Below are 22,710 nucleotides of genomic sequence, written 5' to 3' on the forward strand. Positions count from 1 at the left end.
AACTGATCTAAGTGTCCGCCATTATAAAAATAAGAACGTTAAAAAAAAAACATGTATACATGTTTTTGCGAATAATAATTTACGGAGGCCAGCTTTTTATTTCATATAACTTAAAAATCTTATTTATAAAACTCTTATAAAATTTCACTTAAAAAATTCTTATAAAATTAAATTTTTTCTTAAATAAAATTAGTTAAATAATATTTCTATAAAATATCTTTATTGATAACTCATAAAATCTGAAAATGGGAAATAGATAAATAGAGTAAATGCCCCCAATTAATTAAATTTCTAGTTAAAATCAACCGTACTTGGAAGGAACGACAGCTAAACTAAATTGTATGAACTCAGTATCCGCAACGTTAAGTATATGAAAGAAACAAGTTTAAAAGAGGCGAGTTGCTTTTGTATTTAACCGTTTTTGGCTTTAAGATAATAAATGAAGAAAGATTGCTTTATACAGACATGCCCAAAGTTGCTGATAAAAAAAAAGATTACGATGTTTTAGGGTTGGCTTCGTTTGCGGACGAAGGTATTTGTCTTTATGAAGATCAGTATTTATAAATATTCAATATAGCTACATATTCAAAATTTAATAGATTAAAATCTCTCTCTTTTTCTCTCAAATATATATATATATATATATATATATATATATATATATATATATATATATATATATATATATATATATGTACATTTATTTTATATATAAATTTGCATTTACACATACATATGTATATATATACATATATATACATATACATATGTATATATACATATGTGTAAATGTACATTTAAATACAAAAGTTTAAAATATACATTTATATACAAAAGTATAAAATATACATATATATTCATAAACTTGTATATGTATATATATATAAATGCATATATAATTCACATATATATGCATATATATATGTATATATATATATATATATATATATATATATATATATATATATATATATATATATATATATGCATATCTAGTTGCATATACAAATGCACATAAATGTAATATAGAGTTGTTCATATAATTATAGATAGATTATAGATTTTAAACAGATAAGTTTTTTATTTTTTAAATTTAAATAAAAATAATTAACTTTAATTAATCTTAATGAAGTTTTTTTTTCTCACCTATCTATACATATTTTATTTTATAATTCTTTGTTGTTTGTAAAATAATTGGATTTTAACAAAAGTGCTAGTTAGCATAATACTAAACAAATCTGGATATATTTATAGACTGAAGCAGAAGATAAATATTCTGCTAAAACCATTTAGGATTGATATCTGAAAATTTTATATGCTAATTTTTACTATAAATAGGACCTAAATCCAAAAAATTGTCCAAGTTGATAATTTACTTTGAAAGTTATTTCAGTTGGTAATAAGTTGGTAAGTTTGACAGAAATAATGGCAAAAATAATTCAAACCATTAAGAAAATTTTTATGACAACCAATAGTGCCAAATAGTTACCAAGGATCAGCAGCGTATCTAAGATAACAGCCCTCTTTTGAGAGATAAGGAAAAACCCTGCAAATAGCAACAGTAAACTTGCAAGTAAGTAATAGCAAGAATAAAATTATTAGTATTAGTAGGGAAATAGTAAGAAGGATTTTAGATAAAAAAAAAGGATTGGTTCATGTAATGCAGCTGAAAGCAATTGCTCAAAGTTGCAAAAGGTGAATATGGTATAGAAAAAGACTTCAATAGACTGTATAAGATTGGAACCAAGTCATCTTCAGCAATTAATAGAACTTTGAGGTTTTCAATCTAAAATCAAGAGTTATGGTAAAAATATTAAGTTCCAAATGGTATGTGGGTTAATTCATTATACCAAGGTTACAAGGTAAAGGAAGCTCAGCAGGTATCTAAAATTGCATTTCTCACAAACTTGCTGGATGTTGCAAAGTGTAAAAGGGCTGAATTAACTGATTTACCTACAAAAACGTCCTTGAAAATGAACTTTAACCTTCTGCAGAACTTTTTTTTAGTGAAAGCCAAGCATGGAAATTCTAGCAGGACAGAGCTATAACTCATACAGCATTATCAGCCCAAAACTGGTTCAATGAGTAGCAAATGAGATCTTTCCATGGTGTGCTAGGTCTCTAGATCTGAGCCTAATTGAGAAAATTCAAATATAAATGGATGCTAAGATGGTACCAGTAAAAATAACATTCATGAAGCATCTTAAACAAGAGTTGGAGAAGGTCTGGTCAGAAATTCCGAAAGAGCTCTGTATGAAGTTAATCAAGTTAATGCCAAAATGTATTAGAGCCTGTTAAATTGCCTAAGGTACCTTTTTCAAACACTGATTTTGACATTCATTTAATAATATATACAGTTTTTTTAGTGCTTAATTGTAACCCAATATTTATTTATTTTATTTATTTATTTTTTTGTTCAAAATGTAACTTCATCTGATAAAAAAAATTAAGTACAGTTATAAATATGTACGCAACTGTATGTAAAAACAAAAGTTTAGATGCACTCATATTGAAAATAATGAGTGCATCAAAGCTTTTGAAAACTACTCTGTGTGTGTGTGTGTGTGTGTGTCTATATATATATATATATATATATATATATATATATATATATATATATATATATATATATATATATATATATATATATATATATATATATATATATATATATATATATATATATATACAGTCAAGATTTGGTAGACCTTTGGCAACAACCAGACAAGACGACAGTGTCATTTTTAGATCAGTTAGAAAGGATCCTAGATTAACTTACAAACAAATCAGCACTCAATTGAATACAAACCAGAGTATGTCAATTTATAAAAGCAATGTTCGTAGAATTCTTAACAAATTCAAAATTAGGGTTTATTCTGTTTTAAAAAAACCATTGCTGAGGCTATATGATGAGCAAAGAAGACTCAAATGGTATTTTGAAAGAAGCTACCGGATCATTGCACAATTAAAAAAAGTATTTTGGAGTGACGAAAGTAACTTTGAGCTTGTTAACCATAAATCTAATATTACAGTTAAAAGAACGGCTTCTGAAAAGTACCACTCCAGGTATACTAGACCAACATCACAAAAAGGCAAATGCTCTATTGGTATCTGGTCATGTTTTAATTACAAAGGTATTGGTATGTGCCAAACATATACTGGTAGGATCAACTCTAGATTATATATCCTGGAGAACAACTGAATTCCAACAATAGATAATCTTGAGCTTAGAAATGAAGATTGGAAGTTTCAGCAAGATACAGCTATATATACAAAGGAATGGTTTGAAGAAAACAATATTGTAGCAATGTCTTATCAGTATATATATATATATATATATATATATATATATATATATATATATATATATATATATATATATATATATATATATATATATATATATATATATATATATATATATATATATATATATATATATATATATATATATATATATATATATATATACACACACACACACACTTTTTTTAAACCTTTATGGCCATGTTTTAATAAGATGAGGTTTTAAGTAAAACTCAAGAAAGTAATATTGATTTATGTTGGTGTGACATCCAAGTTCCATAAAAACATCTTATTAACACACTATGATATAATTTTAAGATAGATGGAATAGAAATCTCTACACCACATTTACACCCCTTGTTTACTGCAGTTGACTGGCAGCTCATAAATCAAAGTCATTCAGCTAACCACAAATACCAGTGAAAATATTTTTGGTTTTACTGTTTGGTAATAACAAAACTTCTAATTTGATTTATTTGTCACAGTTTTTTAGAATTAGGACTTGTATTTCTTTCCCATCAATTCTTTTTCTATTAAAATGATGGGCCCAGAATTTTTATTTCAAATTGTTTTTTAAACTTTCATTTATTATGTCTGCTTCTATCATAACACCTCTATAAATGCCATATTGAGTTGGAGTTGGAACTTCAAATTTCTATTTTTTCACTTGATTTAATTTTATCAACCTTTAATATTGTTATGATGCTGACCAATTAATAAAGAGATATTTTTATTAGTAGTTTACCTTGTAAAGATAAATTATTTATAAAGATTGAGCCATGCATAAAAACATCATTTAAAGCGGGTTTTTTAATTCAACTAAAATATCTGAACATTGAACCTAATTTGTTGCATCACATAAACTTAACTCTTAGCTTTCTGTATGTAGCACCACTTCATTAATGTTTCCCTTTTCTCATTATAGTAACCACTTGATGCTTTTTAAAACCAAATGTTAAGTAATGTGTTATGGTACTCAGTTAAGTGTGCGAAGATGTTTTAAAAATTTGCCACCCCATAAAAAGTTTAGCTGCTCCATCTGCCCTAATCTATTTATGCCACCATTTTTTGTTAATTTTTTGCTTTAATTGTTTTGAAAAATGATATAAAATGCCCTTTTTTTTTTTTCTTTACTTTGTGATAATAGTTTCTGTTTTATTTTGTTGTTTATTCAATTTTAATTCATGTAATAGATTAGATGAACTAAAATTGAATAAAGAAAATACTTTTGGTATAACAAAAGCATGTGTTATTATAACAGTATTACACACTACCTAGTTTTTTTAAATACTCTCTTAAAATCCTATTTGTTTCATAGCATCTGAAAAATAAATTGTCAAGCAACATTAAAGTATATGATTATGATAAAACTTTTATTTGACTTTGTTGACTTTAAAAATGTATTAGCCGATTTTGGTTGACTTTGAAAAATAGATTAATTGATTTAGTTGACAGTGGAATAATTTCAAAGTCGTAACAATATTAATAAAAAGGAATATTCAATTTGGCCCATTCTGCAATCAATTCTTCAGTAATGATTTTTTAATATAGATAGCCTTTTATTTTTGGGATAAGTATTGAAATCTTCCAAGAATAATAGTTACTTTTGGAATTCTGACCAATTCCTTTAATAATTTGTTTGTCTTAGAATATAGACTGCTTTGCTTCAAGTTAGACTCTACAAAATGAACCAAATTATTAAAATCCAACTGAACATTTCTTTTTTTGGTGGCAGTTTTATTACTTATTTTAAATTCATTCTCCATTACTATCAGGGGTGGGCTGCCATATTTTGAACAACCGGCTTGCTATTATTTAAAAACAAAAACGGTAAATGCGTACATTGTCTTCATTAATTTTTTTACAGTATAAAATATATATAACAAAACAAAACATTTATTGCACAAAATAACTAAACAAAATATTTATTGAAATTATTAAAATATATATTGAATATTTATTTTGCATAAACATACTATTAAAATGGTATATTTTTGGTTTTAGGGTTAATTTAACAAGCAGCTCACCGAGTTTCAAAAATTTGAACAACTGGCTCGCATGAGCCGGACCGAGCTGGCTCCAGCCCACCCCTGATTGTTATTTAAAAAATATTCAAAAACAAAGTTTTGTATATAAAATGAAATGATCTCAAGTGCTATTCAGAATATTTTGTTTAAAGTTTGTATGTATGTATGTATGTATGTATGTATGTATGTATGTATGTATGTATGTATGTATGTATGTATGTATGTATGTATGTATCAATGTAATTGTTACACTTTGTCAATGTAGACTTTTATCTTTGAGAAGTTGTGTTATTTGTGTTATGAAGTTACCTGTAACTTTACTATGCTGTCTTCATTTCAAATAAGTCAAAGCCCAATCATACCACTATCAGCACCATTTTTATCGATTCGATATACCTAAGGAGCCACAAATTAAAATTTAATATAAGTTTTTTTAAAGAGTCCACTCCAACTATGATTTTGTGTAATCATAAGTTTTTTATACTGAAAATAAATTTAAGTTTTACAGATAAAGGAAAAATCACTTAAAGCTGCAAAAGTATTGCATATGTGAAAACTACTATTTTATTTCCTTTTGGAAATAAGTTCTAAACCAAATAAAATTTTTTTGTAATTCTGCCAAACCATAATTGAACTCGTCATTTCGAAAAGGACACAAGTCTGTTAATTAGCTTTTCAGGATCAACAAACATATGCTTCTTACCAAAAAAGTCTATGGTGCTTATAAAACTAAATATAGGAGTAGATAAATAAAAAACACATATAGTTTTTGTGAACTTTATTAAAAAATATATATAAATCATACAGATGTTTTAAACTTAAACTTCTGGACTGATGCCTTTTTCAAAATGAATTCTTTTTTGTACATACAAATCCAAAGATTTTCAGAAAAATCTTTAGTTAATCATCTTTTATTTCTTGATATTCATTGTTTGTTGAAATTGTTGGCCATGCAAAAACTTCTGTATAGAAGTTATGATACTCTACTATTGATTATGGAATATATTTTTCTATTTTTTTCAAATCTGATATTTTTTTTTTCATTGATTGGCACTTTGCCAGCATATGCAAGAGTATAACTTGATGATAAGGATGGCCTGGTACCCATCCTTTGTAAGAGCTGGAAATCATGACTGACTAAGCAATCTATGGGTTCGCGTGTTGTCACTAGACCAGGTGTGGTTTTAGAGAAGGTAAAATGTGACACTTTAGAAATACCAAAAGTTAATTTTTGTCCTTGGGTATTGGTTTGCCATAGGAATCCACAAATAGCACTAGTTTTTTATAATGGTTCGGCCAACATTTTTTTATGTCAATAATATCTTCAGTTTTAGGCCTTCTTATTTCAAAATTTTCGTTAGCCCCAGATCTAAGATTTTCATACTCAGTTGGTGTGTAAATCCTGTCATTTTTTCAAATGTCTTTTCGCTGTCCCAAACATTCTATCATTTGGCAGGAATGAGTAACCTCGTTTGGGTATGTAATATTGTATCTCATTTATATTGCTACCTAGTTTAGCTACCAGTGATAAAAGAACCTGGACCATGGCATGATTCCAATTTTGGCCAGCACAATCATCTGAAAATAGATGCAGTTCTTTGGCATCATTGCCAAAGAACTGCACCTATTTTATATTTTTAAATGTAATCCAGCACAAAAGTACATACTTCATTGGAACTTTTGTTAGCAACTCCTTCACAATAAGAATAAAATACTGATTTACCTGTTTTAAGATCATATATGCAAAACTCTTATAGCCATAATTGACATAGATAAAAAATCTCCTGGACAGGGATATGTGAAAGTGGCAAATTTTGCATAAAATCAAATGCAATCCCACACACATTCGGATCATTCTTGCACTTAGTTTCTACTTCCTGTATTTTTTTGTAAAACTTATTTGCTTGTCTTTTATGGATATCAATATCTGCTTGAGATTCTTTTTTCACTTTCATTAATATGTGGATTCTTTAGTTTAATCTTTAGCTCTTCACACAGTCCACAGACATCAACTTGCTTTCCACCAAATGATAAGCTAAAATTTTCCTGAAAATATATTAAGTAAAATTATATTAAACATGATAATCTGGATATTTTTGTTCGTATAATGTGTGCATAATTTTCACATTGAGTTTTTCATCTAAATAATAAGATGATACATCTTTATTATAGTAGTGCATATGTTTAATAGGAAATTACTCAATATGCTCTCGTATTTTAGTTAATGTATCACCAGGCAATTTGTTGCTTCGTGATCCCTCAGATTTACCTCTGTGATCTATGGGCTGCTCATTTCTTTTTAAGAAAACACATAAACGTCTAACTTGTTTCATAGAAATACCATGCATACTGCAAAAAGCTTTCTTGCACACTTTTTTTCTAACACCATTTATCTTAATGTGATAAATAAAGGTAAAGTCTTTTTTCTTAGGTTCTTCAGATCTAGGACGTTTTCTCTGTATATCCTTCTTTTCAATTAATGACTGCAAGTATATGTCTAGGGCGTTTTTGCTATCAAATTTGTTAACAAACTGTATAGTATTTTTCATAGCATCTTCAGATGTAAGCTCCATACATTTTGAATTGCATCTATAAACAAAGAAAACAATAAACATCTTGAGGTAATAATATAAGAACTATACTATTACGTTAAGGTATTCATTTACTGCTAATTGTTGGTGGTAAAAAATCATGAGTAAATAAACAAAATAACAAGATGGAAAAACTAACCTGCAAGAAGCTCCTGTATGTCTTGGTGCCACATCATTGCCAAGCTTGCGATTCACCATTTTTGTAACTGATAAAGTGATTTTAAATTTGGCAGTTGTGTTTCGTTTTACGTGAAAGTGGCATAAGTCCAGGACTGGTGCAATTTTCAAACAGACTTTAATTTTCATTTCCCTTAAAAGTTGACTTGTGGTATATGGCAATGTTCCTTTTTCAAGTGAAATGTGTAAAACATTTCAATAAATAAAATGGCTCAAGAAAGTGAAATTCAAAAAAAGTGTGACTTGTGCCCTTTTTGAAATGACGGGTTCAATTACCTTAATAACAATCACAATTTATGTCAAATATTAATGAACTTTTCAATGGTTTATCAACATGTAGAGCAAATAAAAAAAATTTAAATATATTTTAGCATGTACTATTCTAACTTGATATTAGATACTTACAGCATGAAGTATAAATTAAAATTTGAAGTTGCATCAACAGCCAAGTTTAAAAAGATTACTTTTTACATTAGAGCTATGAGAAAATTAAAAGTTAAAAAATTAAATTAGGCTTTTACAAATTGCCATAGTGGTCAGAAGTGTGTGATTAATGGTGAAAAATTGTGTTTCCCCAGATACTGACTATAAGAATTAGGGGTTTTTAAATCAATTTTTAGTCTGTATAAACAAGTTAATAGAAAATTATTTTTTTGCATAAAATAAGTTAAGCAAATTTACATAATTTTTTTGTTTTTAAATTGAAGTTGTATAAAAGCTTAGTAGAAATAAATATATTTTTTTAGGAAAAAATGACGAATCTTTTAAAAAAAGTTGATTAAATTAAAATTGCTATCATTATGTCTTAATAAATCATGTTTTTTATTTTTAGTTGAAGTTAAAAAAGCTTTTGCAAGACTTGCTCTCAAATATCATCCTGATTTACACTACACAAACAAGGTAACATTTTGGTTTAATACTAGGGTTATTCCGAATCATTAAAAAGATTGTTTTTTTTACTTTATAATACATTTTTAAAAAATAATCTTTATAATAGTTCTGAGGTTTTTAACTGAGTTACTCTAAATTTCAAGGTTACTCTAGATATAAGCTTTTCTAGTTATTCTAGATTTCAATGAAAAAAAAAAAAAAAAAAAAGAGAAGAGGTTTTAATAAGGAAGACTTGTTTCTTTTGCTATAAAGTAATATATTTACAAAAATTTGTAAATATATTATTTTATAGCAATAGAAATATGTCTGTTTGCTATGATTTTGATTCCATTTTCTTAAACACCTGCGTTATAAACTCCAACTCTTTTGTTTTGGGAATGTTTCCCCATAATTATTTTCATTATTGCTTTGTTATATAATTACATCTGCATAAAAGCAATAATGCTGCTTCAAAATAGAGTGGTTTTCATAAATTTAGACGCACTCATTTTTTTTTACATGTATGTAAGAAAATGCTTAAAATAAAAAGAAAGTAAAAGTGCTACTGCTATGTTTGATATATAAATTAGTAGAGGAAGTGAAGCTCTATTATAGAGTACCTTAATTTTTTTTACAGGATGTTTATTAATCATTCTATACCAATTAACACAAAAAAGTTAATTGATAAGCTTGATTTTACTTTATTCATAAATTTAGACGCACAATCAAAAAAGTCTTATATCTTGTTAGTTGATAGTTAATTAGTTTTTTTCTTCCCATATTTCTCATTAATAGGCCTAAATTAATTGATTTTGTCAAAAAACCTTATATAAATATAACTTACCTGGAATTAGTTAATCATTATTTAATAAATAAACAAAAGTTAATTTAGTTTTGCACTAAAAAGATGTGAAAAATGGGCAAAAGATGTATCACTCAAGCTGAAAGATGGCAAATTATTGCTCACATCAAAGAAGGAACCAAAAGTAATAGAGAAATGGCCAGGTTAATTGGAGTTTCTGAGAAATGCGTTTGGAAAACAAAGCAAAACTTTCTTCAGACTGGTGATGCCAGCGAGAAAACGAGGCCAGGTAGACCCTTGTCAACCACCAGAAAGGACGATAGTGCCCTTTTTAGAGCTGTAAGAGCTAATCCAAGAATTAGTTACAAAGAATTGAACACAGAATTCAATACAACGCGAAATACATCTATTTCTAAAAGCACAGTCTGCCGAATACTTATCAAATACAAGATTGGAGTCTACTCTGCTTCAAAGAAACCACTCTTGCGTCCATATGATAAACAAAGGAGACTAAAATGGTGTTGTGAAAGAAGGTATTGGACAATAGAACAATGGAAAAAAATTATGTGGAGTAATGAGAGTAACTTTGAGCTTATCAATCGCAAATCTAACATAACAGTCAAAGAATGGCTCACGAAAAGTATTACGCCAGGTATATTAGACCGACTGTACAAAGTAGAGGAGGCTCGATAGGAATCTGGTCATGCTTCAATTACAAAGGTGTTGGTATGTGCCAAACATACACTGGAAGAATCAACTCCAGAATATACGTAGAAGTACTGGAAAACAACCTAATTCCATCAATTGACCTGCTTATGCTCCATGATAAACCATGGAAACTTCAACAAGATGGCGCTACTGCACATACTGCATACTATACAAAGGAGTGGTTCAACGATAATAATATTAAAACAATACCGTGGCCTCCTTACTCACCTGATTTGATCCCAATTGAAAACATTTGGGCTTGGATTGACCGTGAATTGGCAAAGGTTTAAATTTCCACACTTGGCCAGCTGAAGGACATCCTTAAGGAGACCTGGTATAGGGTCCCAGAAGCGATATGCAAAAATCTTGTTGAGTCTATGCCTAGAAGAGTTCTTAGTTGTATTAAAGCAAAAGGTGGATACACAAAATATTAATTGGTTCATAAATTACGCCTCCTAATGTATCGTGCTTCTAAATTTATTAATAATTTTTTTTGTCTTATTTTTTTAATACCATGTAGTTGTACCTAATTATTACTTAGTATTTGTATTTTTTTTTTAAATTTTTTGTAAATTTTGTATTCTGTATGTATTTATCTAATAAATAGAAAAAAAACTAAACCAAAATCTTTTTTCGTTATTGTTTTATCGTTAAAAGACTAAAAATTTCTATTCTCAAATATGAGTGTCTAAATTTATGAAAACCACTGTATAACATTTTCTGCATAGAATAATGATATTTAATGTATCTTTGTACTGACATCTATAGACAGAAATGCAAATTTTTAGAATTAATGTCAATATTAATGAAAAAAGTTTCTACCTAATTGTAGTTTCTACCTAATAGACAGAAACGCAAATTTTTAGAATTAATGTCAACATTCATGAAAACAGTTTCTACCTAATTGTTTTGCTATCTTTCTGTTTTTGAATCTGTATCATTTTCTTTATGGTGATGTCTGAGTTAAACTATAAAAGCTCTGTTAAGAATAATGCATTTGATTACATTAAATTTTGGTTCTATCCTCTAATCAGAAAAAGTATAAAGTTGTTTTAACTTTTTTTGTTTTGAGATTCAATTAGTACTGATGTTGATACTTCCATTCTGAAGATAAAAGTATTTATTTAAGGAATTGATTTTGTTTTAGTAATAGTTTTTAAAAATAATAGTTTACATAGTTCTATGTGGAGATTTTTAAATATTAAAGCTATTGTATAAAAAACTGTTAAATATTAAATTCTTCAGTTATTTTAGTTATTTTATTTTGTTTCGCATTTTTTCTGTTTTTATTAATTCAGGGTTTATGTTTTTTATTATTAATATTTTACAGGTTTCCTTTTCTCTATTAGGGCTTTCTCTGTTTTTCTCCTCTCTCTGTTTTTAATTAGTGTTGAAGTAGGCCATAGCTGTCTTTACATCCTGTTATGTTATACCTAATGTATTGAGAAACAAATGCAAAATGGCTGTTATTTATAATGTTATGCCTAATGTAAAAAACTGTTTTAATGTTTAATTTTATTATATCAAGTGCTCTTGAATCATAAAATTAAACATTTTTAAAATGTAAAATATGGTATTAGAAAGAGAATTGTAGAAAGTAAGTATAGAGGTTACAAAGAGAAAAGTATAAGAATTATATAAATATAGAGTATAATATAACATAAAATGAAATAAAAGTAAAAGATAAACATGTATGTTAAATACATTTTTGTGCTGACTTAAAGAAGTCCACACAAAATTTTACTAAAAAGGCAAAGTTTTGCATGTATTTTTTTAAAGAAACAATTTGACCAAGAAACTTACACAAGATTTATTACTCTATTTCTGCAATACTGATATTTTAGAGGAAGTTTGACTAGATGCCATAATAAATTTATTTGCAGCAGGATGTTGTAAACGATCCCACCTTTTACTTTGATAGTTTTTTTTATCTTCATGTCAATTGTAGTTTATGTAAATATTGCTATAACTTTTATATATTTATATCTTACATGGTTTTCAGTTTTGATAAATTTAGTTACTTTTGTAGAAATTTTGTGAAAAAATATCTTTTTAAATATATTATCTGCAAAACCTTCCTTATTTTTCAACCTGGCTTAGGATAGGACATTGCAAAGTTAAAAGATATAACTTTTATTTGTTTCAATCACCTTGCTGTGCATTAACTGTCCTGTAATAAAGGAATGATATTGGAATTGAAATTGAAAGAAAATGCGTCTTAAAATTATTCTTTTTTTTCTTCTCTCTCTTATGGACATTGAATTTATGAATATTGAGTATTACTTTAATTTAATTAGGTCAAAGGTGAAACAAATCAACAGTGCCGCATAAAGTTTCAAGAAATTTGTAAAGCTTACAAGAAAATAATGGCTGGTAAACATACTTTTATTTTTTGTTTTACATTTAGTTTTACTATTTTTTGTTTTGAAACTTTAAAAGTAAAAAGAAAATTATATAAAAATATATAATTTTGATTTGAAATACAACAGTAATTTGAAATATTCAGTATATTGAAATATTGCTAATCTCACTGTCTAAAATGGTAAATAGTTTGTGCAGAATAGTAATTTAGTTGGGTTTGCAACTATCAGACAATAATGACTATGCGGATATCGAATACTGAAAATTCCAAATTATCGGATATATCTGGATAACAAATAAGAATTTAAAGATGATTGATTGAATCCAATATTTATGATGTTTTATAGCTCAATTATTTAATTTAGTTCGAGTATTTTAATTTATACATTGATAATTCTCAAAATAGCAAAACAATTTTTAAATTCATTTCATTTTTAAAAAATGGTGTATTTCAAAAAAATAATTGCATTTAAAGTTGTAAAGTTCAATTAAGTTCTAATTTTTGTCCTAGTCAAACCTGCAATTGAAAAAACGCACTCTGTTGTTATAGATATTGGTTTTATTATAAGAAGTGCATTATATAATATATTTAAGTTATTTGTTCTTGTTTTTGTAATTGTTAAAGCTACAAAATCTTTTTTTAAAAATGTAGTAATTACAATGCTCTGCTTTTCAACATGGGTAATTACAGAAATCGCTTCTTTCAGTTGTTGCTGTAGAGAATTTGCAGCATTTTGACTTTCAAACACTTTAACTTATTATTTCTTTTACTACTTCCTCCACCTCATTGTGGTCAGTGCTGTTATTGTCACTACCAGATATATGGATCTTTTTAAAAATTTTTACTGCCAAAGTAATAGTGGCAGCTTTTGAAATATAATCAAAATATTTATTGGAATGTGGAATTTTTAAGTGTAAGAAATTTAAAAATTGATAAGAAATGTACTATATAAATAATATACATAAAGATAAATTATTCTAAATTTATAATAATAAATTTAAAACAAGCTGCATTAAAATCCAATTACAAGTAAACTGTTATAACATTTATTATAGTTGACAATAATAATAAACAAATATGATAACATAAATTATATAGCAAGCTAAAAGGAACTAAAAGCAATATGTTAAAAACTTAAAAAAACTTTTATTGCTTGTATTTTACTTTACATAGAATCCTTTCATTTACAAAACTTTCTTAGCCAAATACCATTATATTTAAAATAAATCAATGAAAAGGTTAGGTAAAATATATAAGATGTTAACTAACATCTATATTTTTATAAAGTTTTCTTTGATTTAATTTTAAATGTAATAGTATTTGGCTAAGAACGTTTTGTATTGTATCTTTTTTAATTAAGAACGTTTAATGTATATTTAAAATGCCATAATAATATCTCATAATTAAGAAAATCTTTGAAAGTTGATCATTTTAAATAAAAATACAAAACTTTTGATTTTGTTGACTCTGTTTATTGATTTGCGCCATTTGTGCAAAACAAAATTTCTGGATTGAAATTATCTGGATTGCAAACCCTAGTGATTTAGTGTATTTGTTCTATTGTTGAATTTAATAGTCATATTGTACATCCATAAAGTGTTTTAATAAAAAAGTGAAATAAACATTAATAAAAATATTTAAGACAAAATTATACAAAGTGAACAAGTAAACAAAAGATTATAAAATTTAATACTTCTTAGATGTAAATATCTACTGCATATTGCTTTTCAAGTTTAATATTCAACCAAGTAATAAATGAAAAAAGGGATGTCTAGTACATTAATAGATATACATTGATAGCCAAATATCTAAGACCAATATGAAAAAAATTAACATGATAAAAAGTTTGTGAAATCAGACAAAAATTTATTAATATTAAAATTGACTAATCTAATATCAATTAAAAGCTGAAGAATATTAAAACATTTAAATAACAATTTTTAAACATAGTTTAATTAGCGAAGCTTTTCTGTCTAGTCCATCTCATAGAAGTTCAATAAGGTTGAGATCAAGGCATTCTATTTTGTTCTAAATGACCTCTGCACAATTCAGGGATATGTTTGGGATCTTTCCTGCGGGAAAATAAATCTAGCACCATTTAATTGCAACCCAAATAGAACTCTATTTTTGTCAAGAACTCTATTTTCTTCTTTTTTTCATTTTACCATCAAATCTAGCTAAATCTCCAACTCTAATATTGGAGAAACAACTCCCAAACTATGACAAACAAACCTCACTACCCATCTAAAAATAGAGAGTGTGTGTAGAAAACACACTCTCTATTTTTATTTTGAGGGCAAAATAATTGTTTTCTGAGAGCAACAACCAAACAAATTGAATTCTCATAGACATAGAGATGCAGGTATGTTTCAAGTTTTGTTCACTTCATTGCAAATATCTAGTGCTGTGGGTGAGCTATTTCAGTTGCAGTTTACAGCAATTAACTGCTCTTCTCTTATTTCAACTTTTGACCTTCCTGATTTTGATTACTGTAAAAAGTTGTATTTATTTTTATGTGTATTCCTAAGTGTCAATTATTAAGCAATGGGCATGATATTTGAACATGAAATAAAACAAATAATTTAAACTTTTGGCCACTAGTGTATGTACAATAAGTCACAATAATTTTCAATAAGTTTAAAAAAAAAGAAAAAAAAAGTTGTTCATGGTAAAGAATTACAATATTTTTGATATGCTGAATTATCAGATAATATCAATTATATATAAGTATTTAATAAGTATGTTAAAGAAAGCACTCTGAAGAACTTAATGCTTTGTATTTAACTGAACTGAACTTGAAGTTTTCCTAGGTGCTTTTTTACTACATATTCATGGATGAAATTTAAAAATACATGTTATTAAAAGTACTATTTGTTAGAGACCACCAATCCATTACTGTTTACTGGATTGTTAGATTTTGCACCAAACTATGTTTGCTGATCGGTTCAAATTATTTTCAGATAATAATTTGGTCTGATACTTTTGGATCGGATTGCAGTCTGAAAGTTTTTTTCGAATTAGAATCCAAACCGATGTTATTCTTGTAGATTTATACAGATTCAGAAAAAGAATGCTTTTGAAATAAGATTCATTTTTATTTATTATATTCAAATATACAATAAAACGAAATGATTTGCATGTTAAGAAATAAAAAAAGATGTCAAAGTTACACTGACAGTTAATCATTTTCCAATTTCATTTCCTGGCAATACAATGTCTTGAATTTTGCCGAGTTGCTTAGTGTTTTCTTTCATTTATACCAACATCTCAACCTTTGAGATTGAAAGATTGGTTCTTCTAGAGTTGAATATTTTCCCAGCTCTTGAGAAAACTCTTTCAGATGTTGATGATGCAGCAGGAATACAGAGGTTTTTTCTGGCCAGCCTTGACATATTGGGTAAATATACTGTTTTTGAAAGGACTGGTTGAAGTGACTTATTAATTTAGTTATTTTGTGGCTGAGAATTGACCACTCTGGACATCTTTTATCATTGAGAGCACCACTGATTTAGACAGTAGTGCTCTCAATGATAAAAGTCCCCAGTATGTTGTTTGAGGAACTAAGATATTTCCACCAAGAAGCGCTTTAATTGGAACTTTGAATCTATATAGTGAAGTTTAAGGCTCATGAAAGACAAATTTGTGTGATCAGTGGTCCACACATTGGATGTGAAGGCCACTCATTCAAGATTTGATTTCTCTGTATTGAAAATGTTTTTTACTTTCTCCTAGATGAATTTAAAAAAGGAGGGGAATGTATTTTGTAGATATATTTTTTGTTGTAATGGCTCTGAATTGACCGTTGGTTGCAGTTTTCATCATCTGGGTGAATAAATCAGTTTCTACAATAGAAAATGGTTTACTGTCCTCAAATCACCCATCTAGTAATGTCAACAACGGTTCTTATTTGATTGATGTTAGTGACTTCCCATTCTGATTTGGTAGCCTATTTTTCTACCTTGCCGTGTCTGAGCATTGGAAGTGCCACAAGTTCCACTTGGTTCCACTCAGATTATTTATCCAATTAGAAATCTGCAAAAATGGATTGGACTATTAATACAGATTATTTTTCAGATTGAAAATCCAAAAAATCTGAATTAAAAATTAAAAATTATTTTTAATTTAAAATATTTTTTCAGATTAAAATCTGAAAACACAGATTGAATTAAATTTTTGGTTTACAGACTTTTTGTTAAAATATTTGCCTTAATAAAACTTAATAGTTTTTGATGCATCAAACATTTTCTGAAAAATAACTAATTATTTAAAAGTTATTTGCCTTAATGTTGAAATGAAAGTAACAAGTTTTCAAACTAGTTTTTATCTCTATTTTTATTTATATTTATATTTTTATTTATACTAAGTAGAAGAAATATAACAATGTAAATTTTATCAGACCAATCCACTAATTGTAGCAATCCGCAAAGCGAATTAATTTGCAAAGGAATTCAATCTGCAAAAAAAAAAAAAAAAATCTGCAAAAATTCAGTTTGAAAAATTCTTGACTTTTAAATCAAAATAATATAATTATAGCTTACTGTAATAGATGTAAGTAAAGATGAGTAGACTTGTAGATTTGTTAAACATCAAAGAGAATCTGCAAAATAAAAATTCGCTGGTAGTTTGTAAGTTAGTTTTCAGATTATGATTTGTAAAATATTTAACAAATGGACTGTTATAATCCGCAATATAAGTCTGATTGACTTTTTGCAGATTTTACGAATCAAATCACTGCTGCCTACTATTTATTAAATACTTCAATTTTTAAATTATTCTTTTTTTATATTTATTAAATATTTCAATATTTCAGATGAGAATGGGGCTGATTGGAATAGCGATAGTGATGAGGTAAATAAAGAAGATTTGTTATTATAAATCTTAAATTAGACTCAATCCTTTGAACTTGTTCAAAGAAGTCTTAGATAATTATTTAAAGTAATTATCTGAGATTACTTTGAATGAAAATTTTTAGTCTATAAATGTGGAAAAGCTAAAATGATTTTTTGTTATTTGCTTTTTAAAATAGATTTGAGATTACTTTTTTTTTCATTTCAATAGATATTCTTTAGTTTGCTGGGGGGCTTTCTTCAAGAACGAGCACCAAAAAATGAGTTGTATACTTTATTTTCACCCAACCATAAGCCTCAATTTCAAAATGATAATGAATACAGGTAATTTCTTTTTAGGTTGTTAAACAAAATTTAAATAAAATTGCTTTAAATCTTGTCAATGAATTCATTTCTAACTTAAGTTTAATTCAAATTTCAATCAAATTAAGTGTCAACTTGAATTTTCTTCTTCAAAATAAAATTTGTCTGTGATTTATTGAAGTAACATTAAAATCATTAAAGCTTCTAATTTAACTTAAATAAGGTTTATCATTTTAATATCTAGAAAAAATTTGCTATATAAGCAGCAATTATTTTTATTTCTGCTTAGATGCCAAGAGGATGCAATTGATGAAGAAGGAGAAAGTGAACTTAATAAGCTAGTTGAGATATTGAAGGTGCTTGATTTTTTTTTTTAATATTTTAGTACCTTATGGCAATTTTCAGCAATAAAAAACAAAATATCCAGGTATAATCTATACTTTTGTACCCATGCTTTGAATTCTTTAGTTCTGGATTAGGGCCATTTCCACACCTGCCATAAGTTGAACAAAAGTATAATATATTATAATAAGTTACATTACTAAAAAAGTACAAAAGCATTAGAAATTATAGTTTTGGAACAACAAATACAAAATTTTAAGGGTTTGATTAAAATTATTCTCACCCTGATACTTAAATTACTTATGTACTAATTTTAATCTAACTTTTTAAACTCAGTTTTCTTGTCTTATTGAATGTGTTTCACACTTTGTATATATATCTTAAAATCTGCCTTTGTGTCTGATTTACAATCTACTTATGATTTCAAATAAAAGGTTAATGTATTTATAACTTTTTGTTTTGATTTTGCTGCTACATTTCAGATGTCACAACCGAAGGTAAATGGTCCATTTTGTGCTTAGACATTTGGACTGGTTGTTTTAACTGTTAAAACATTTTTTTGATAGGATTTACAATTTCTGTTGCTGTTTTTAAACTGTTTTTGGTTCTTTTACCATTGCAATATTATTATCAACATTTCCAGAATGACTATAATTTGTAAATTTTCCAAAATACAGCTTGGTGATTAATTTTCATTATTCTGTTGCACGTCATCATATAAGTTTATGGTTTAGCTGCAAGTATTCAAGATCACTTCTCCAACCTAAGTTTTTTTGAACTACTCTAAAATTTTTGGATCAATGCATGATTCAATAAAAGTTAGGTGAGAAGAAGCTATTTCACTCATCTCTTTTATGCTATTCCACTCAACTTTGTTGTACTTTTTTTGTTATGTTGTAGTCTTTTGTGCTGTGGTCTTTTAATAAAACTATGAGTTAAAAAGTTAGACATCAATAAGCACAGGTGATTGATTGTACAAGTGCACCATTAATGTGATTTGAATTATTTACTTAATCCCTATCTTGCCACTGTTTTTGTTCAATATTTTCCAAAGTATCATTATCATATTGCAATTGATACTTTTGTTTGAAACTACATTATTCATGACACTCACTAAAACAACATGGTGGGTCATCAGGACATTGAAGGCAAAGATGCTATCTGATTAGTTTTACTTAAAACATTTTGTTGGATTTACAAATATTCAAAGTGTAAACAATAAATGAAAATTTAACTCTTACAATATTTCCTTACTGACACTTAAATGGGCACCATTTAAGCACCCAAAAAAATCTGTGGCAATGCATCCATTGTTTCTCAAGCAGAATGGGCCATAGCAGGGTCCTGTTGAAACCGTATTTTCTGTAATCCTATTTGATTTATTTCAAGCAGCAACCTGTTCAATCATATATCTATAGTTTGCGTTGTTGACTGTATATACTTTACCTCAGTTATCTTCAAAAAAGTATGGTTCAATGCAGAGTAGGGCCATTACTCCACACCACACAGTATGTAGAGCATAAAGTACAGAGTACATTACATGAATAAAAAGAGATCTAAGCCAAATTGACTTTGAGTTAATTTGGCTTAGATTCTTATTTCTTAGAATCAACAATTTTGTTTATTTACTGTTCCATTCTGCTCAAAATGAGCTTTGTCTGACATTAAGAGTTTTGAAGCAAAACCTGTAATTTTGTACCATTTGGAAGTATTCCAGGCATTTTTTATGGTCATTTAACATCAGTTCTTGAATTATATCTATCTCGTCCTGAAATAAAAGTAGTCTAACTGCAAGATTGGGTGCAGTGTTGATCTTGAAAGCCTTAACTGCTACACTTTCCTTATTGGTATTACTGGATCTTGTTGCTGACTTTCAGTTACATGTGCTATATTTTCTAATGAAGTTATCTGCCTGCTTCTTCAAATTAGCCACTAATTGTTGAATTGTTGCTAGTAAAAGAGAATTTTTGTCCCAAAAGTTGTCTTTGAAATTCATGTTATGTTGCAATAATTAAATTATTATTTTGTGCAAACATCAAAACTATTGCAGCATGTTTTTGTGGAGTGTAATTATCCATTTAAAATTTTTTTGAGTTTATCTTCAATTGTCTTAAAGTAAATTGCAGAAGAAGAGATTAGTTTAGAAGTTATAAGCAAAACAGATCAAATAAAGACTTTTAATTTTGGTATTTGCATTTTTTTCATAATTTTTCCAAAACCAAAGAAATTGACAATTCAAAAATCATTTATCTTTTCTTTCATTTTGGAAGATGAAAATACATTTGGCTTTGTTTGAGATTGTGCAATAAATTGTTTTGACAATGTGCAAAAAAGATGGGTTTTTTTTCATTATTACCAGATAGACTTTGTTTGACAATGTGCAAAAAAGATGGTTTTTTTTTCATTATTACCAGATAGAATTTGAGTTGCAGGAGCCAATTCATCTTCAAGAAGTTCAAAATTGTCCATTTCAGTGCTGACAATGTTTAGAAAAAAATAATGATAAAAGACATTACAAGATATGAATATTAATTTAAAATTAACTTAAACCAAACCTAATTTACGTCAATTCTCAAACTAAACATCTACTTAAACAAAAAATTTTTAAAATTATTTTTGTTAAAATGATAATAACGTTACAATCCTTAAAAAGATTTATAATATCTGTTTTCAGCCGAAATTTTGAACTGAAATTTCAGTTCCAGCCACATTTTTGGCTGGAATAGGAACTTAACTGAATTTTGGTCGATCACTACTTATTATACATTTATATTATTCTTCTTTTATAGAATCGTTTACAGAATGGTAAATCAGTTCCAGCTGGTCTAACTCATGATAAGGTTAGTTATTTTAATAAACTTTTTTAATATTTTTTAAAACCTAAGAATATTACAAAAGTGAAATTTTTAACAATATGTTTTCAAGAAATTTAAAAAACATTGTGTTAGACCACCTTTAAATTGTCAAACATACTAAACTGGTTACTGCACTTTCTTTATCAGCTAATAAATTAAAATTAGAGTCTGTTCTGAAAGATCACTTAGTTTTTAATTATCAGACAAGGAAATGGATATAACAATCAGATTTTGTTAGTTAATATTGGGTCTCCACGATGGAGTTCAGCCAACATCAAAATGAAGAAAAAAAATTAAGTTATTTAAATGTGTTCACAATAACGCATTTAAACAACTTAAATTTTTTACCATAAATACTTCAGAGTAGTTTTACATTGGTATTAGTGTGAAATTTAAACAAAGATTAGTTCCTGCAAATTCTGGGAAGAAATTTTAAATTGTTAAAAAGTCTTGCAATTTTTTTAAAAAATCCACTATTTTCACATTCTGCATTTGCAAAAGAATTAAACATTGTGAGACCAACTAAAGGATATAATCATTAAAAGATGCATCAGATAGTCAAAAACATTCAAAGAAAATCAGGAAAAATAGAAAAAAGAAAAGATCTCAAAAAAAAAACAAAAAGGAGAAACATCAAGAATTTATTTTCAGGACCTCAATACTTCCCTTGAGAGATTTGGCCTATAAATTCTAATGTAATAAGTCATACATCCATAAAGTGCTTCAATCAAGTGTTTTTTCTTCATACCAGAAGTAAAAAGTATCCAATACAGTCTGGACAGTGAGAAGAAAGGTATTCAGCATTCAAGGAAGTTGAACAAATAAGAAAATCAATGCTTTATGGACAACGGGCGTTTACATTAAAAAAAGATTTTGCTCAAGTTCCCATACAACAATTTTACTATTAATTCAAAGGTAAAGATAATGAAAACAAGTTTAAATACAATCAGACTAGTTTAAGTACATTCTAAGTACCTCATCTAGCAAGCAATTTACAGTTGTGGCCTCTAATTTTACTTCATTCATCACTCATAAGAATATGACTGCAGGTATCTACATCAAGGAGTGTCTGGAAAATTTTGCTGCTTTTTATTAAGATTCACAACATTTCTACATTTTTGTGGCCTGATTTACCATGGATTTATTACTCTAAAAAGACATTTGAGTGTTGTGAATTGACAAACTTATAAATCATTGTAATGGTTTATATCATTCTATAAGTTGATGTTTCATGAATAAATGGTACAAAAATGAAGTTCAATGTGTTTGTAAAGATGTTTAAATTTGAAATCTACTAAATTTCATCATGGACACCTAATTTTAGCATTTTATTATTATTATTTTAACATTAAAAAATCATAACAAAATTATGATGATGAACAAGAATGTTGTGATTGTATAAAAAAGTATTCCATAAATTAAATGCTAATTTTCTTTAACTATTTTAAATATTTAGTTAGTTCGACTCAAAGATGATTTCCTTAAGCAGAAAGAAGAAAATAAACGCTTAGATCAAGTAA

General features: G+C 27.2%; 2 protein-coding genes across 3 annotated transcripts in view; one reads left to right on the forward strand and one right to left on the reverse strand.

Annotated features, from left to right (window-relative positions):
* Positions 1–320: 320 nt before the first annotated feature.
* The window catches only part of LOC145192951 (uncharacterized), a 41,691-nt gene continuing 19,301 nt past the window's right edge, over positions 321–22,710 (forward strand). Inside the window, exons 1-8 of one of the 2 annotated variants that reach the window (XM_090072328.1) lie at positions 321–394; positions 8,934–9,001; positions 12,779–12,854; positions 17,654–17,691; positions 17,902–18,014; positions 18,283–18,349; positions 21,125–21,175; positions 22,647–22,706. In XM_090072328.1, the coding sequence (XP_089928454.1) occupies positions 12,848–12,854; positions 17,654–17,691; positions 17,902–18,014; positions 18,283–18,349; positions 21,125–21,175; positions 22,647–22,706 (336 nt within the window). In that variant the 5' untranslated portion in view covers positions 321–394; positions 8,934–9,001; positions 12,779–12,847. Of the gene's footprint in view, positions 533–8,933; positions 9,002–12,778; positions 12,855–17,653; positions 17,692–17,901; positions 18,015–18,282; positions 18,350–21,124; positions 21,176–22,646; positions 22,707–22,710 lie in introns of both variants that reach the window. The other variant, XM_090072327.1, reaches the window with a different exon arrangement.
* Positions 6,776–9,199, reverse strand: LOC149878964 (uncharacterized). The gene is made up of 2 exons (XM_090072342.1): positions 6,953–9,199; positions 6,776–6,870 (listed from the first exon to the last, which is right to left on the reverse strand). Exon 1 carries the CDS (start codon positions 7,946–7,948, stop codon positions 7,529–7,531), a length of 420 nt encoding a protein of 139 aa, XP_089928468.1. The 5' UTR covers positions 7,949–9,199; the 3' UTR covers positions 6,776–6,870; positions 6,953–7,528.

The sequence above is a fragment of the Hydra viridissima genome, unplaced genomic scaffold (genome assembly GCF_058129835.1).
Source record: "Hydra viridissima isolate aposymbiotic clone 2 unplaced genomic scaffold, HvirCarnegie_v1 scaffold_14, whole genome shotgun sequence".
Taxonomy (NCBI): domain Eukaryota; kingdom Metazoa; phylum Cnidaria; class Hydrozoa; order Anthoathecata; family Hydridae; genus Hydra; species Hydra viridissima.